This window comes from Myotis davidii, unplaced genomic scaffold, assembly GCF_000327345.1.
Source record: "Myotis davidii unplaced genomic scaffold, ASM32734v1 scaffold187, whole genome shotgun sequence".
Taxonomy (NCBI): domain Eukaryota; kingdom Metazoa; phylum Chordata; class Mammalia; order Chiroptera; family Vespertilionidae; genus Myotis; species Myotis davidii.
The window spans coordinates 4,756,412-4,774,967 of NW_006383018.1; the positions used below are offsets into that span (position 1 = coordinate 4,756,412).

The 18,556-nt window shown below is 38.9% G+C and overlaps 1 protein-coding gene across 2 annotated transcripts; it reads right to left on the reverse strand.

The window, feature by feature from the left end:
* Window positions 1-5,908: 5,908 nt before the first annotated feature.
* BET1 (Bet1 golgi vesicular membrane trafficking protein) lies at window positions 5,909-18,239 on the reverse strand. Of its 2 annotated transcripts, XM_006779218.2 has the most exons (4): window positions 18,058-18,235; window positions 10,777-10,889; window positions 8,484-8,540; window positions 5,909-7,148 (listed from the first exon to the last, which is right to left on the reverse strand). In XM_006779218.2, the coding sequence occupies exons 1-4, from the start codon at window positions 18,074-18,076 to the stop codon at window positions 6,993-6,995; spliced, it is 345 nt and encodes a 114-aa protein (XP_006779281.1). In that variant the 5' UTR covers window positions 18,077-18,235; the 3' UTR covers window positions 5,909-6,992. The 2 variants fall into 2 exon arrangements, with proteins under 2 accessions (XP_006779281.1, XP_015413827.1); XM_015558341.1 differs by lacking the exon at window positions 8,484-8,540 and having other exon boundaries at window positions 18,058-18,239.
* Between the last annotated feature and the right edge of the window lie 317 nt (window positions 18,240-18,556).

Genomic DNA, 18,556 nt, shown 5'->3' on the forward strand with positions numbered 1-18,556 from the left:
CAAAAACAATATGTAATTATATATGTGTTTTCTGATGGTCTTAGGCAACCCCTGTGAAAGGGTCGTTTGACCCCCAAAGGGGTCGTAACCCACAGGTTGAGAACCGCTGCCCTAGAATCTCATAATCTTTGACTTAAAAAAAATTATTTTACTGTTTCTTGTGATAATAGAAACAGATAAGTGTTAGAAATAATAATTTAAAATTATTTTATTTCTTGTGGAATAGAAACCTATTGTGGCTTTAATTTTCTTAATGATACATCTTTTCTGCAGTTTGGTGGTTTTAGACTTAAGGATTTTTAAATGTTGATATGTTTAATAAATGTGTTTAGTATATGAGTTAAGACTTTTATATCAATCTCCCATATATTTATAGTTCTCAACTTTTAAGAAATATTTTTCCAGGTAGTGAGCTTTACTGGATACTATTGAACTTGAAAACATTTTATCTAGCCATTTAAAACATTTTAATAAAAACTATATTTCCCCTCTTTCCTAAAGAGATCTTTACTAGTTACTCTGGGTGCCAAATATTGTTTATTTAAATTGCGATTGTAAAATAGCGACACCTACATAACACAAAATAGTTCCAAATAATTAGATGTGGACAGTTGCATGGATAGGGATTGTGTAGAAGTATAATAACTGCTCAATGGTGATTAGGGTTAAGTCAAAGTATAGAGCCCATTTTTTCTTCAGATTGAATAGTGGAGCCAATGAACAATTCATTCTTCCTTAAAAAAAAAAATAACATATTTTCTTCTCTGTTAGTACCCAGAATCACAAATTCACAAAAATGGACTGAGAATCGAATTACGAATAAAGCATTGTTTCTTAAAACAGAACCCAATAGCACAAACACACAGCAGCAAAGTCATTGTTTTATAATATCCAGGCATGGAGCATGTTGTATAATATCCAAGCACCTTCCCATGTTTCTTCCCCTCAAAAAAAAATAAATAAATAAACTAGTGGACCTAATACTTTGTGGAATAAAAAGTCTTCTATGTGACAAAAATCCCATTGATCAGTATGTTTACATTTGGGCCTTTGGAAAATAAACATTTATTTCATTACATCTTCCTTTCATTTAAGATTGGAAATATTTTTATTCTCTTTTCATTATTAAAGTTTAAATTTCTGTTGACATGAAGATGCCAACAGACTTAGTGAATGAAAGGAAATTTAAGCACAGCTGCGGGTATACATAGAATCAGAGGGTTCTATACGATAGAATATATACATTATATAATTCTCATTTCCACTCCACTCTCCTACAGCAACCAGAGACCATTGGAAATAGCATCCAGTTTTTTTTCTAGAACTATGATGTTGTGATAAAGCCTTTTAGATTACTGCAGCATATATAAGTTAGTCTGTTTTATGTTTATGTATGACCCAGAGGATGTTCAAATGTTGAATTAGCATCGGTATTGTCCTAATCAGCTAAGTAAAAATAAAGTAACAAGTGTAGAGACTAAAAACATCAATATCACACTCCCAAGAGTAAGTTACCTAGTTAAAAATGAAGCAGCCTTTGTAATAAGGATACATTATCGGAAAGACAAAGTGTACAATTCAGCACCATCAGATGTTGATCTGAAGAGTCATTGCTGCTGTTACAGTCTGCATAGGTGGTTATACAGCACCACGACAGATGAGAAATACTTCTTAATAAATTGATTAATTCACCCCAAAATTCACAGAATTTTTCCTTCTCCAAGTTGAGGTGGCAAATATATAAGGTAAAACAGATATGTCTATTTTGTGTGTTTTCTCTTAGGAAAATTAAAATTAATATTCGAACTTGTATCACGAATGGCAAGGTATATCAGTCAGAGTTTTCTGTTAAGAACACAGCTTTGGATCACTAGAAGAGAAAATTAACTGGTTTGGATGTTGTCAACATCATCATTCTGGAAGGTGGGGGATCAGGAACAGAAAATGGATCGGGGCAAAGGAGAGAGCAGGAAGCACAGCCAGCATAGCTCACGAGCACTCTGGGTTGGTTGCCACTGGCATTGCTGCTAGTGGACACCAAGGCTGCTGTTTTGTTGTCTTTGACAGATGACTCAGCGCGGGTGATTAGGCTGCTGCCACTGGGCGATACATCTATGTTTGTTGAACAATTGATGCTGTGGCTTCTGCCATTGGTATTTTCTCAGCTACCTGCATCATTGGAAGGCCTGGTTGCAAGTACCCAATTGGTTAAGCTTAGATTCTGAGCCTATAGCCAGTCTGTCAGAAGGGTAGGAAGAGAGTGTCTCTAGCCCCTTGGGATTCTGGGATGGGAAGCAACACTCATACCGTCAGAGTATGCCCCATAATGGGCCGAGTTGACCCCCTCCACCCTGTTCCCCTACCCCAGTCTTTCATGTGCTATTAGAGGCCTGGTGCACAAAATTTGTGCACGGGGGGCCGGGGGTGGTGGTGGGGGGGCGGTCCCTCAGCCCAGCCTGCACCCTCTCCCATCTGGGACATTCCTCTCATAATCTGGGACTGCTGGCTCCTAACCACTCACCTGCCTGCCTGCCTACCTGATTGCCCCTAACTGCTTCTGTCTCCCAACCTGATCGCTCCCTAATTGCTCCCCTGCCGGCCTGATTGATACCTAACTGCTTCTCTGCCAGCCCAATTGCCCCCAACTGCCCTCCCCTGCCAGTCACCTTGTGACAATGTGGGGGTGGCCATCTGGTGATGCAAGGACATGAGGGTCAATTTGCATATTACCTCTTTATTATATAGGATTATATAGGATTGTCTGTGTCCATGGGTTATGCATATCCAGAGGCAAACCGATTAGAGCAATATATTTTATTTTTGATAGTTAACATTTTCTTTTCTATGAGTCATTTTCATGTTCTTTTATTATCAGGAATTTATAGCTCTAAAAATATAGAAAAACTGAGTATATGGGATATGTGGTCATTAGAAACTGCACAGATATTTTTTAGAGATGTACAGTTTCTAAAAATTTGCTCATTGGAAAGGAAGAAATGAGTTTTAAATACCCAATGTTACAGCTCCAAGAGAAATATATTTACGATTCTATGTAAGTACTAGATCAAAAATTTGAGTCATGAGAAAATCCTCATGGTTATATGAAAATATAACCCATTTTGAGTTAACTTGGCATAGATTAGTACCAGTAGGAATTGTTCAATTAGAAATTAAGTTTTCTGAAAATACATATCATTCCATTACTAGTTACAAAAGCAAAAGTATATGTTGAATAAAGCAACACTTGCACACTCAATTAAAAGGGAAACTACTTTACATAAAATTTTTATATTGCCTGTCTTTGGAATGGCCACATCCTTCAAAAAATTTAATATAATTTAGATTGAAAACTGTATAAATACAAAGATGACTAAAGTTTTTCCTCTTTCTCAGTATTTTATATATGTGTGTATATATGTATTATATATACATGAATATATGTACAAATATATATGAGAATATATACTTTTTTTCTTTTCACTTCCTTACATATATATTTAATTTATATTAAACTATTGCATGAGAACTTCCTGGAGATTTATTCTAGGTTATATGAAGGTGCAATAATTAAAGCAAGCGTATTAAAATCATAGTAAATATTAAAATGCTCGTTTTATGAATTTTTGTAGTTTACATTTTGAAGAATAAATTAACATTTGAAAAGTTTGAAAAGAGAGCTTTGAGCAACTACCCTGAAGGCAGTACCATTGAGTTCTAGGAACCCTTCTAAATTCTTTACAAGTAATATTATCACAATAACCCTCTGATTGTGTATCACTGCTTTAGATTTAATTGTTATTCCTCTTTTACAAATAGAATAACTAGAGTGGCGAGGTCATCAACCCCAAATCATCATGTGAGTAGTGGAGCCAGGATTTATGCTCAGGTAGTGTGACTTCATAGCTTTCAGTCTTAGCTACAATGCTAATTTGCTTCCCAATAAATATTTAGTCAGTTAATTCATCACTGTGGCCTGATGAAGTCATTTACTAACTAAATGAACTCAAATTATCAAGCACTTTTTCCACTTTCTCTACAAGGAAGCAAATTCAATACATATGATTTGAAATTTAAGAGCATAGAAAAATTAGGAAAACTAAATCATTTCAGAGAACCAAAAGCTTTCTATGGGTACAGGTGCCAGGGTTTTCTGCTCTAGAATTCAAATGCTTAAAATGTTGCATATTTGTTTTAGATTTAACAAGTATTCTCTACTCAAGTAGTATCTAAGAATTAATTTGCATGCTAATTTAAATTCTAGCGATAATATGTACAATTGTCCCTCCCCTCATTGTGGAGACCTATGCCTCATATCTGTATGGGATAGTGCAGATAAGTTATACCCTTTATTATTTCCAAATGTGTTGGCACACTTCCAAGGACCAACTCTTAGTGAAACAAAGTAGATATTTTGCAGAACATTTCGGACATTTGGGATTTGTTTACATTTTTATGAATTGCTTTCTGAATCTGCTTTACCATTTAAAATATGGGACTTACAGTGCGTCCCTACCACCCAAACATATGCAAGTCATGTGTGGTTTGAATAAAAATTATAATGTGAATGTTTTGCCTGTTTATTAGAATCAACTTCCCAGATACATCTAGCAATAATTTTCTTTTCAGAGTTAGCAATGAGCTTGTAAAGGATTATAAAGGATTAGAAGTTTTCCATATTTGATGTTTCTCCCCAAGTTTTATTTCTGGGAGCATTATTTCCTAGTGGCTCCCCAAACACAAGAAGAAAAGGGTGCTAGCAAATGGACCCCTGATGGGACAGGGGCAGGTCCTTTCAGGAGCTGTCTGTCAGGAATCTCAGTAAAGGCAGTGATGAGAGAGGGGTTATATGAAATACTGGTTAGGGACTTGATTTTAGGCAGTTCTTAAAAAGAATTCTAAAATAAGAAATGTTGAAGAAGGCAGTGATAACATTCACATTTACATTACCCCAAGCCCCTTATCATCACCTCCTTGATGATACTATCCAACATTTAAATAGTGTTTTAATATATTTTACAAAGTACTTTCATATAATAGCCAATACTTAATCTTGAATTCCATCCTTGTCTTGCTATCATTGGTTTTCCTAGGGCCTTGATCTTGTTTACTTCTTATTGATTCCCTTCTGTTTCCATCTTCCAGTTATTTTTCTTTGGCCTTTTGTTCTTTTCTTTTTGCAATTTTAATTATTGCAACGATTTCTGAGTCTTCCCTGAGCTCTGGCTGTCACATAATTGACACAGAGTACATAATTAAATAATTCTTGAAAAAAAATCAATCTCTAATTGTTTGATAGAAATTTCCACTTAGAGGTCCCGTCATCATCACAGCCTGAAACCAACTTATCGTCTTACCCTTAAAGTAATTCCCTTTTCTGATGTGTCTATAATAATAGGGAGAACTAACATTTATTGAGTAACTATCATGAGTAAGGTGCTTTCCAATATATTATCTGTCTCTCACAATGACCCTATGAAATGGGTGATTTAATGAAGAAACAGGTCCCCACACACTGAGCAAGTAGAGGAATGGATTTTTGAACCCGGGTCACCTAACTCAAACCAGCGTCACATCAGCCTCAGGTTTGTCAGGCTGTTACTTAACCCTTCTCAGCTCTGGTGTTTTAACTGTCAAGCAGAGGCCCAAATGACAACAAATCCAACCAGAAAACATAGGTATTTAGAGAAAAGTACTGCAATGATAATAGATTTATAAATAGAAATATTTGAAAATTAAATATTTTTGAAGCTGCAGTTATGATTTATCACATTTGTTTGAATAAAGTTCCAAAGTAATACAAATACGTTAACTTTTCTTGATTTTGCTTGGAACCGGAGTTTTTAGGACCATTTCTCAGGTTCTATGTAAAAATATAAGGGACTTGAATAAAGAAACAACAAAGTTCAACTTATTTCATTAAAAATTTATTTTTAGAGCTCATAAATGAGTAAATTCCAAAATAGCAATACAGAGTATTTAAGAACATTTTAATATTTCTTTCTACTCAACATTCTACCTTTGTTTTGCTTTCTAAAAACAAATATACTGGATCAAAACAACAATACTCTTACCCCTAAGTTCAATGCTGACTACTTTCAATTATCTATTTTGAGCACATAATAATGCAGAGACAATTAATTTTCTTGAACATATTATTTCCAGTCAGAGTTTAGCAATTACTTTAGTTTCACATTCTGTCACAAATGATAACCAAATGGCCTAAGTAGCTAAAATCATAAAGCTATTTTAAGCCAAGTCAATGGTATGCGTACCGTTAATATAAAATAACAATTATACTGGTTCACATTTGTTTTGCACCTACTAGAAATATGTCAAAATAATAAGATTTATTAAAGAATGAGGTCCTTGGGCAAATGGGGGAAGAGGAGTCATATAATCAAAAATTATTAGAAAAACATCATAGGTAAAAAGAAATCTGCGTACAATTTAACCAAATCAAGGAGAACAGGGGATTACATCATTAGGGTTGATGTCACTCAGGAAAATGATTATCATCCCACCACAAACTGTCCACCACTGCAAGAGCTCAGTGTCAGGCTCCCCATTCTACTATTCTCCCACTATTTACATGGAACATAAACCTACATTTATGATAACAGAACACTATATTGCTATTTAATCTGATAGCAAACAATAGAAAAACAATGGTTCGGGCTGGACTGACTTTTGGCTATCTCAATACCCCTGAAAATAGGGGCAAAATGAGTCATTAAGCGCCCAGCCTGTTTTCCCTTCCGGATGGAAAGTATAGTGTCAGTCACCGGTGACTGGGCACTTAATGTGTTAAGAAACAGTATGCAAAGAGCACTGTATTATGTAATGTGATTTATAAAACAGGTAAAATTCTGTAACTGTCGATAGAAAAAGCCATATTTGAAAATGAGGAATGTTTTGATGCTGATTTTTTTTTACCAAAGTGGTACCCCAAGCCACTTAAGTTGGAACAAATTCCAAACTGACACTTACTTGCATCACCTCAGTTTAATAATCCAATAAATGACAAAAAAGACAAACAATGAAAACAGCATCATATAGCACATCAGCTTGCTTTGGCTCCCTCTGGATAAAATCTTCAGTTTTTCCATAGTTCTACCTAGAAATCCAGTTGTAGAATCAAATTGTGAATCCTATGAGGAGAAAAGAAAAACAGAATATAATGCTTAGATCTAATACTCTACATATGCACTTAAGTAACTGGATATATTGTTATTAGAACACATTCTTAATGACATTTTTAGTGTTTAATCAATTCAGAAACCTGTTTATAACTTGGATAATCAGCCCTATTATTCCATGCAAAACTGAGTAATTCTCTCAATGAATAAAAAGCTCTTTTATTATCCAATAAACATTTCTTTCAGCCACAGAATTCTTCACAATCCTAAACTATTTAGGTCTTATTCCAATTATGTGGATTAAAAACTATTAACAATAAACATCGTTTGTCTACTATCACACAGGTTTCCCGCCACTTTTTTGGGGTGCGTGGAGATCAAACCATTTTACTGAGGACCTTCAGGGGAGGGTCAAAGGGCTAGGAGGACAAGAGCTGATGTCCTGGGCCGGCTAGGATCTCCCCAGCTTCATAGCTGCCAGAAAAGCATTTTGTTTTTTTGTGTTTTTTTTTGTTTGTTTGTTTTTTTACCAATTTTTGTTGGGGCATATTCTCCAAGAACAAATGGGTCTGCTTACCAGTATAGCAATTCATCCAAAATGTAATATGGTTGGTTAGCAGTTAAATGTACCTTTACTTTTAAGATCCTTTAATTTAAATAGCTGACTTTGAAGTAGAGTAAAAGGTAAGAGAATATCGTATGGATGGGGAAAACTACCATATTAAAACATAGCTGGAAAAGGCCTTATGATGAGGACTAGGTATGGAATAGAAATATTGCACTTTCATAGGAACTCAATATGCTGAGATGTAAAGGTCCTGGCATTATGATAGCTTTTATATGGCTCTGGCTATGTAGCTCAAGCACTTTACACATCTACTAGGAGACAAGCGTGTGATTCGAAATCGCGCGGCGCTGCCCACCCTCGAGTCACGGGTCCAGCCCTGCCTCCCTCTCCCGCCCTTGAAGCAGCCACAGCTGCTGCTGATCAGGGCCTCCCCCAGCGCAGGCACGTGGAGGCCCCTGCTGCCCTGCCCCCTAGGATGCGTGCACAACCTCCTCCTGTCCACAACCTCCTCCTGTCTGGTCGAACCAGGATTAAAGATACTTAGTTTCTACTTTTTCCTCATACTTATGTGTGTTAGGCAAGATGAAAAATGTAAAAATATGGCAAAGACAAACTTTGTAGCTATTCAAAACCAATTAGATATAGATGGATTAAAATCCAGGACATACGATCCCTAGATCTATTCCAAAATGGATAAAAGTTAAAACGATATTATTCCTGCTTAACATGCTAACTTTAAGAATATTAGATCTCGGTCTTAAAGTTAAAATCATACTTACCATTTCAGCTAATAATTTATTTTGAGTTTTAACTTCATGGCCTATCTCAATGGAAAGCTATAAAGAAAGCATATGCATTACTACTCATATAAAAGTATTTAAGTGTTATAAAGCAAATATAATGCCATTTTAAATATACATTTTCTCAGAAACTGTATTCTAGAAGTAGAAAATATACTCAATGGAAAATAAACTTAGAACTTTTATTCCTTCTCTATAAGGACATTGCTTCCCTGCTCTTCATTTGGATTTAATATTCAATTCCATCTTTGAATTTTGGTACATACTTCTGATTCACCTATCTTTGCATGCTTTTTCTCTCTTTATAATTATTCATACAACAGCATTTATCTATATATTTCCTTCTTTATGTTTTTAAAAATGTACATAAGTACCTGCATTATCAATTCAAATTCAGATACAAATATTTAATATTTTCCTTCTGAAATTGACATTGATTATATGCCTAAATTGATTATTTCTTTAGATTCTAAAGGTATTTCTTTTTAAATATAACAAATTGAAAAAAAATTACAAGTTGTCATCCACATTCTAAAGCTATGCAGAAAAGAGGCTGAGCCAAAAAAAATCAGTGCGATTATGGCTGCTATTCAAACCAAAACGTGTTTAATACTTTATATGACAAATTCATCAAAGCCTTCATTTCCAAGATATTTGAATAAGTATAATCACAACTACTAAAAAGCTTGGCAAACCATTGCAAATATTGTTCTCAGCTTATTTTGTGTGAACACAGTACGGGAGCATTTCTGACACAAACCATACCAGAATTCTACAGATCAGAATATGAGATAATAAAGCAACTATATATAAAGCTTGATAGCCCAAATCACCTAACTTCTGTCTACAACTGTCATTTATGCCACAGAAAGGAATTTCCAGGGGAAATAGCTTTCTTCTAACAAGAAGCCTAAATATTCAACATTGGAGTTTTGTTTTTTTAATCATCTAATTCTTAATTCCCTCTCAATGTTATATTTGCTAAAGTATTAACATTATACAATATTGCTTAGTTCACAGATCAACTCCTTTTGATTTAGTATGACTTTGAAAACAATACTCATTTCAGAATATAATAGTCTCCAGGCTGAATACAATTCTATTTTCCAAGACTAGTGAAATACCAATTAAGTTTTGGCAATATGAGCTTATATTGAATGCTGTTAGTGTACAGCATGTTTATTGTAATGCAGAATATATCACACACACTTTTAAAACCATCTTTTTCATTCCTTTATTTAATACCTTTAATTCAATACAACTGATAAGGAATTATACTAGGTGTTGTGTAGAATATAAAAATAAGTACAACAGAAAACCCTACATTTAGTAAATTTCTTTTACATACAAATAATTCCAATGCAGATCACCGTACAATAAGGGTGACAGAAATGGTACAAATGGTCTTATTTTCATAAAGAAAAATGTCACTTTGACATCATAGTAGGGTAAAGTGTAGAGGAAGTATGGGGTGCAATGGAGTGGGGCCTTTCAGACAGGCAAACACTCAGCCACTGTAAGGAGGGAGAGGACACTAAAGCAAAGGGATAGCATGATCAAAGATGTGGGAGTAGGAAAAGTCAGTGTCTGGCAGAAAGTATACACACGTCCTGAAAATGCAGGAGATAAGGTCTGAGAAGTTATGGACAATCTTTAAAGAACCTATTTGATCAACCTACAGAGTGTGAACTTTCTTACCTTACAGGAGGACAGTGAAGTCTCCTGAGAGTGCAGGATACAATTTTAAAAATACACTAAGATGACTGGTGATAGTATGTAGCTCAGACCAGAACATGTTAAAAATTTAGGAAAAGATAGGTTAAAGGCTTTCCCAATAAAGAACCAGGGGATAGTATTAGAAATGGGAAAACAGAAATAGAAAGAAGCATTAGAAAGAAAGACGCATAAGACTTGGTGATTGCTAGGTAGAAACATGAAGGCTAAGATTTGTAGCTTAGAAGACTAGGAGGAAAGGTCAGAAGAAGAGCTGCTTGGGTGTGGAGGATGGACTGCTCGGAGACATTCCTACAGACACCACAGACAGTATTTTAGATTTAATGACAAAAAACAGCTGAAGTTTAAAAAGGATAAACAAATGTACCATGTTTTCATTAGGCACATTTTTAAACCTACTCAAATCATGTCTAAACTTTGAGCATACCTCACTGAACCACACTATTTGGGTAACTGAATTCCTTAATATGATGCCAATAAAAGTGTAATACATACACATATAAATATACAAATTTAAAAGTACTTAATGAATACTTACAGATTTTATAGCAGTTACTTTGTGTCTCAGACTTTCAGTGAGTCTGTCATTTTCTTCTTCACAGGCACTATATCCACTATTAGCATAGCCATAGTTCCCATAGTTGCCTTCACCTGCAAGGATGAGTCACAAGTCTAGTTGTAGCAAACATAGGCCACTTTTGAAACTTTGATAAAAAAAAACCGAAAAAGACCCCTGGAGGGCGTTGCAGACCACGTATGTCAATAATAGTCACATTTCAAATGAGTTTTTTAAAATAACAAAATAGAACAATTTCTTCAATGCCCTCTCTTAAGCAAAGAATATTCAATTCATTTCAATACATATTTATTAACTGCGTATTGATTGCCCACAACACACTCAAATAAGTACTGCTATACATACAAGGGTATTCAGGACACATTTCCTGTTCCATAGCACTATACATTTTTAAAAAGGCCTAAAAGCCGAAACCGGTTTGGCTCAGTGGATAAAGCGTCGGCCTGCGGACTCAAGGGTCCCGGGTTCGATCCCAGTCAAGGGCATGTACCCTGGTTGCGGGCACATCCACATTGGGAGATGTGCAGGAGGCAGCTGATTGATGTTTCTGACTCTCTAACTCTCTCCCTTCCTCTCTGTAAAAAATTAATAAAATACATATAAAAAATAAAAAGGCCTAAAAGTAGTAACATCGACTCCCCATGGAAGAAGCCTGGCTCTGAAGAGTAAGGGAGAAAGAGAATACTATAGCAGGAGGGAGCTCATGGCAGAGGGAGGGTCCTTTATTGGCATCTCTCTCTTAAACAGAAGAGAGCTGGAATAACTTAATAGAGAATACAGCTGAGAGCTGAGAGAGGGGATCATTCATTCTTAACAGACATTTGAGAAACTCTGATGTGTCAGGTCCATTGTTCTTCCTGGTGCTACTTTTTGGAGCTCATCTTCTAGAAAATAGCATTGAGATACAGGAATGCAATCCCTGCCACTGCCTAATACAGTACTTGGTATTCATCAGGCAATCAAACAGGTGGATTGAGCCTTGGGCAGTGAAGACAATGAGAGAAGAAAAGATAGTTTAGCAGCGGTTGCCAACCGGTGGTCTGTGGACCACTTGGTGGTCTGTGAGGTCCAAAAGGTTGGCGACCGCTGGTTTAGGGTGTTATTTAACCACATTAAAAAAACAACACCACCAATTTTCTCATTAAAAAAAAGGAGAAAAAAAAAAAGGCCGTCTCTGAAGACTGACAATCAGGAAAAACAGTAAAGAGAAGGGAGGAAATTGGGAATACACAGGGACATAAAGTAAGCCTGGCTGAGGCAATGTATAGGAGCAGTTTCAATCCTCTCAGATGTGTGGGGAAAAAAAAGAGCTCATCAGCCTGAGTTAGCCCACAAGAAGCTGGATAGTTGGACTGCTCAAGAGGTGGATGTTTACAGTGTTGGGCTGCAGAAGGACAGAACACCAAGAGATTGAGACTGCTTGCCAAAATAATGGTTAAAGATATGAATTATGAGGTCTAGATTGGACAGAGATTGAAGTAGTTTCAATAGAGGCCTGAGAATATGGAGGAATGGGATCATATAGAAATCAGTTGTCTAGTAAACTCAAAGAATAGCTGGAAGAACAGGAAGTAGTGGTCAGTGCTGGTGGTTGAAAGATGTTTGAGGCGTGCATAGAAAGTTCTTTTAAGGCACAGCACAAATCTCACTTTCTCTAAAAAGCATAGCTCTCTCACTCTGAATTCTTACAGCTCTGACTGCACAAAACACTAATATAGCACACCAGACCACACTCCAAGGACAGAAACTAAATTTCTTTCATTCCTGGCTATATATCCCCCACAAACGCATGCATACACATAGGAAAGTACACTCAATCAACTTGTAAATGAATGAATGGACTCTGAAGTCATGGTTATTCAACTTTTAATGTGCCTGCCTTTGTCAAGAATCCTATCTAATAAAAGAGAAACATGGTAATTAGCATACGACCGCTACCCTTCCCATTGGCTAATTAGGGTGATATGCAAATTAACTGCCAGCCAAGATGGCAGCCGGCAGCCAGGCAGCTTAAAGTGAACATGAGGCTTGCTTGCTTCAGTGACAGAGGATTCCAATGTCCCCTGCCTGCCCCTGCAGGCCTCTGAGCTGCAACTCTAAGCAACTATGTTACAAAGAGAGAAGCTAAACAAAACCCCAGAAACCTGCTTTAGTCCGTGGGGCTTCAGCCAGCAGGATCGCAACATTGTTTCAAATACAGAAGGTAAACAAACCAGATATCTGCTTTCAGCAGCAGAGGCCTCAGAGCTGGAGCCAGAGCTAAAGCTGGCCCAGAATAAAAAAAAAGAAAAAAGGAGCGGTTGGGAGCTTCAGTCACTCACCAGCCTGAAAACAGCCCTCAGCCCCTCACCCAGACTGGCCAGGCACCTCAGTGGGGACCCCCACCCTGATCCAGGACACCCTTCAGGGCAAACCAACCGGCCCCCTCCTGTGCACCAGGCCTGTATCCTATATAGTAAAAGGGTAATATGCCTCCCAGCACTGGGATCAGCGGAGCCGAGAGGCCTTCCAGCACTGGGATCAGTGTGACAGGGGGCTGCGCCCAAACCCTCTGATTGGCCCTGCTCTGTGCATGACAGGGGGCGGCGCCCCAACTCCCCAATCGGCCCTGCTCTGAGCCCGACCAGGGGCTGCACCTAGGGATTGGGCCTGCCCTCTGCCACCCGGGAGCATGCCTAAGCCAGCAGGTCGTTTTCTCCTGAGGGCACAGGCCGGGCTGAGGGACCCCTCCTCCCCCACGAGTGCACAAATTTTTGTGCACCGGGCCTCTAGTCTATATATATAAAAGGCTAATATGCTAAGTGTCCCTCCAACCGTCCAACCAGTTGCTATGATGCGCACTCACCACCAGGGGGCAGACGCCCAACACAGGAACTGCTGTGATGCACACTGGCCATTTACAAAGAAATGGCACCGCGGACCTGGCACCGACAAAGCAACACTCATCTTCCCCCAAGTGGGGAACAGGCCCCGCTACCACCCCAGAACAACAGCCCACCAAATTGCAGCCAACGCTGCCAAGACCCCATGGTGCAAATTGCGGCCCACAGCCCAGCCCAGCCCGGAAATGGTTGCTGTGGGTGCCACATTAATGACGTCATGTAGCAACACCCGGCTTCTGCTCCCTAGCGACTAGCCTCCTTGGAGTTTCTTCAGCCCAGGAACACGACTTACTTTATAGCCACGCCGAAACCGGTTTGGCTCAGTGGATAGAGCGTCGGCCTGCGGACTGAAAGGTCCCAGGTTCGATTCCGGTCAAGGGCATATGCCTGGGTTGCGGGCACATCCCCAAAGGGAGATGTGCAGGAGGCAGCTGATCGATGTCTCTCTCTCATCGATGTTTCTAACTATCTCTCTCCCTTCCTCTCTGTAAAAAATCAATAAAAAATATATTAAAAAAAAAAAAGAATTTATAGCCAGGTGCAAACATTTTACTCTTTAACCAAATGTCTGTGAAACATTTTCCCGTGCCTCATCTCATTTGATCCTCATACAAGTCCTGGATTGGTAGATATGAGACTTGGTAGAATCCTATTTTCATTAGCCAGAAACGGAGTTTTAGAAAATTTAGAAACTTGACCTGACTAAAAAGAAGAAATGGTGAACCTTGAAAATGACTTCAGGTTTTCTCACTGTGCAGAATATAGTCAAACACTGCTGCAGTTAAATATTTTACCCTTTGTTCTCCCTGTGTGATCTACAATAATAATCTGCTTCATGTTGATATTTACTGCTGTGTTGCTGACAATTACCTGAAAGAAAAGTTGGGGTGCTTCACTGGGCTGGAAAAAGTTTAGTTAAATCAGAAAGCAGGTCCAATTAAGCAGGTTTAAAAAAAAAAAATCTTTATGGCTAAGTTGACTCGCACATTCGTGATACATATACTAGTAAAGCTCTCGCTGGAGCCACTGCAGGCATGTGTTTTGATCTGTCATTGTTGATCATGAATTTGATTGACACTTTTATAGAGAAAGGGCAAATAGCAATATTAAAATATTTCTTCTAATAAATTTCCTTTCAATGTGCATGAATCCGTGCACTGGGACACTAGTAGAATCATAAGCTTCTTTGAGGGCAGAAACAGTATCTCATAATCTTTTATCCCCTATAATGAGTACTTTCTATGCAGCAGACACACAATCTCTACCACCACATACACAAAAATACAACAACATGTCAAACAAGTATATTCCAGAGGAGAAGGAGTTGCATTCCCCAAATGTTCCCTCTGCTGACATATTATCCATAAAGCTCTCCAAATGTGCTATTATAAACGTGAAGAACTCAAGTGACTATGCATAGTATTTCCCCCATTCAGTTAAAAGAGTAGTTTAAACATGCATTCCCATTCCATCAGTTAATGATACGCTGTACAGACTCTACTTTAATGAGGACCAAAATCCTTAAAGAAAAGGTATATGTCTTCTTCTTTTATGAGTAAGGTTCTAAATGTAGAACATTTGCCCAATAAGTAATTAATGACTGGCTGAATATAATCACTTGTCAACTTTACCAAGGAATTCATTTCGAAATGAATGGTTATTTGCTTTATTTTCTTTGTTTACCTTAGTTTTAATTTTATAGTACTTCTATATCATTCCATTTATTGAAAGCAAAATTCTCATCACCCAGCAATCTTTCTTGTTAAAGAATTTCAAACTTTCCACATACTATCACCCACCCCCACTATAAAAACTACAAAAGTGTTAAATAAAATTCTAGGAGTTGCTATTCCAAAGTTAGCCACTTCCTTTTGTGTGGACCACTGCTATGAAACTTCTAGGAAAGCTAGTGAGTGCCAGCCAGCCATCATCAGCCTTTGTCCATTAAGACAAATGCTACTTCTTTTGGGTAGTTTCTATCAGTAGCTGAGCCAAATCACTTAAGGAGATTCATGTGAAGTGTTGCAGCTTTTCTATGTGAATATCTATCAGATTCACTATTTCTTTTTAAAAAAATATTTTTTATTGATATTTTTACAGAGAGGAAGGGAGAGGGATAGAGAGCTAGAAACACTGATGAGAAAGAAACATTGATCAGCTGCCTCCTGCACACCCCCTACTGGGGATGTGCCCGTAGCCTAGGTACATGCCCTTGACCGGAATCAAACCTGGGACCCTTCAGTCTGCAGGCCGATGCTCTATCCACTGAGCCAACCCAGATAGGGCTCACTATTTCTTTATCCCAAGTTTAAAATTCCAAGTCAATACACATTGCTACTTAAAAAAAAAAAAAAAAGCCTGCCTCCCTTACCAATGTAAATGATAGCAATGGACAGACACCTAAATAATCATCTTTCCTCTCAACTACAAGGGAGCTTGAAAGAAAAGGGAGCCTTGAAAGCTCTCCAGGTGATTAGGTGATTCTAACGTATAGTCAGGGCTGAGAACCACCACCTGTTCCTGCAATTTATCAGGACACACTGCCGAACAAAATATTCCAAGGGTTAATAGGCCTACTGATAAGATCCAAACTCCCTGACCTGGCACTCAAAGATCTCCACAAGGTGGTAGTTCTGGTTCCATGTCTCCTACTTCAGTCAAACTGGCTTGATCATAATCCCTTCAACGATCATTCATAATTCCAGTCCTACAATTCTTTTTGGGGAGTGGTGTCATCCTTCCAGCTGGAACTTACCGCTCGCACCCTGTATCTTCAAACCCTAGGTCAAGTTCCTATGTCTCCACAAAGTACACAGCACTCTCTCTCTGACATGCCTAAACATTCACTATCTGTAGACCTTACCTGGCATTTGGATGTGTAACGACCACCTTATACTAACTAGAATTTACCTCTGAAGGTGTTCCTACCCCCAAATAGACTGGAAGCTTTGGGGAGGATAAACAGGGCAACAAACACTTGTCTGCCTAGAACAGTGATGGCGAACCTATGACACGCATGTCAGAGGTGACACGCGAACTCATTTTTTTGGTTGATTTTTCTTTGTTAAATGGCATTTAAATATATAAAATAAATATCAAAAATATGTCTTTGTTTTACTATGGTTGCAAAGATCAAAAAATCTCTATATGTGACACGGCACCAGAGTTAAGTTCGGGTTTTTCAAAATGCTGACACGCCGAGCTCAAAAGGTTCGCCATCACCGGCCTAGAGCTTGCCGAAGTACACACAAATGTTTGTTGTTATCAGTAATGACACAAAGGAAAAACATGTAGGCATATAAAACTAAGCATTCTCAAGATTAGTTATTTTTTTTCTCTACGATTTAGCTGGTCAACTTTCTTTCTCTGATGTAAGCATTCATCAAAACTATATTTTTCCAAAGTGGTTTCTCATACTACAATGCACAAGTCTAGAGTTACTGTCAACTTTCACTAACTTTAAATACCTGACACTTTTGAAAAGTTCCCCCCCCCTTTTCCATCTTATCATAACAACTGAAAAATGTAACAACTTTTTTCCCCAAAATATTTCATATGTTTTTTCCTCAGGTTACTGTACGATGATTTAGCAGGGTTCTCTTCTTTCTTTTTTAAATTGTCTCTTAATAGAGAACTTCAGAACCAGGAAATGCTATTTGACCGCTGTGCATTAAACTGGCCTGGTAAGAGTCGTCGTGCCTAACTCACTCCTGCTGGCTGGTCAACAGGCTTCCTAAATAAACCAAAAGGTCAAGAACAAATGCCAAGCATTTTACTGCCTTTACGGTGGAACGAGGCTCAGATAAGAAATGTTCGGGGCAAAATGGCCTCTGACCCCGATGTCAGAATCGGACTTTAACAGCAATGACACGTACATTCACCTTTGTAACTCACTGCTGCCAGACTAACATTATGATTAGTAGTAGTATTAGTATTATTGTTAGTGGGCTGCGCATGCAACACTCTCTCAAATTTGGCTTCTGAAGAAACTGAACATGCAGGGCCAGCAGGGAGGAGAACCGGAGCCAGGCTCTGGGGAACAAGCACGTTTCACCAGGATGTGGTCGGTCACGACCACTAACGCCCTCACTGCTGAGCTGGCACCTGCGCCCACGCCCCCCACTACTTACTCTCTCTGAACCTCCATTCAAACTTGGGGTGAACCGAACTTAAGGAAACCCCTAGGACCCGAGACAAATGACCCGTTTCCACTTGGCACCGCCTCCAAAGACCTCTCCTTACACCTGCTTTCTGGCCCACGTTCCAGTGACACGCGACCGGTCCGACTTCCTCCCGCGCCCCGCGCCCAGCACGGCCGGCTCCAGGACCCCCGAACTTCGGCCCTCAGCCCTCTCCTTACCCAGGCCTGCGCGCCTCATCCCGGCAGAAGACAGAGGGAAAGGCAGGCGGAGGGGAGGCAGGAAGGGGCCAGGGGTCACCGGACCTCGTCTTCGGGACCAGGGCCCGGCAAATCACCAACTTCTTCCCCGGTAGCGCCACGACATCAGTGGAGTCTAAACATCGCGCGGGTTGATGGCGTCATCAAGCGCCCTTTGGCGCCTGGCGAGGCGGCCTGAATGGCATTCTGGGAAATGTAGTTCCTCCCAGATGCGGGGAGTAGGGCGGGGCGTGGTGTGAACCCGGCTCCAGGCTTGCAGAAGAAGGGCGAGCGTTTCTGTAATTACAAGCAACACTTAGATCTTCGCTGCTGGACTCACTGCTCTCGGTTTAAGCGAGTGTAACCTAACAGATCGGCCCTTCCCAACCCATGAAAGCACGGTTGACTTACTTTTCTGATTCTGCCTCTCTCTTCCTCTCACCTCCAAAATTAGTTCAGGGGAAAGCGAAGAAGCTTTTTC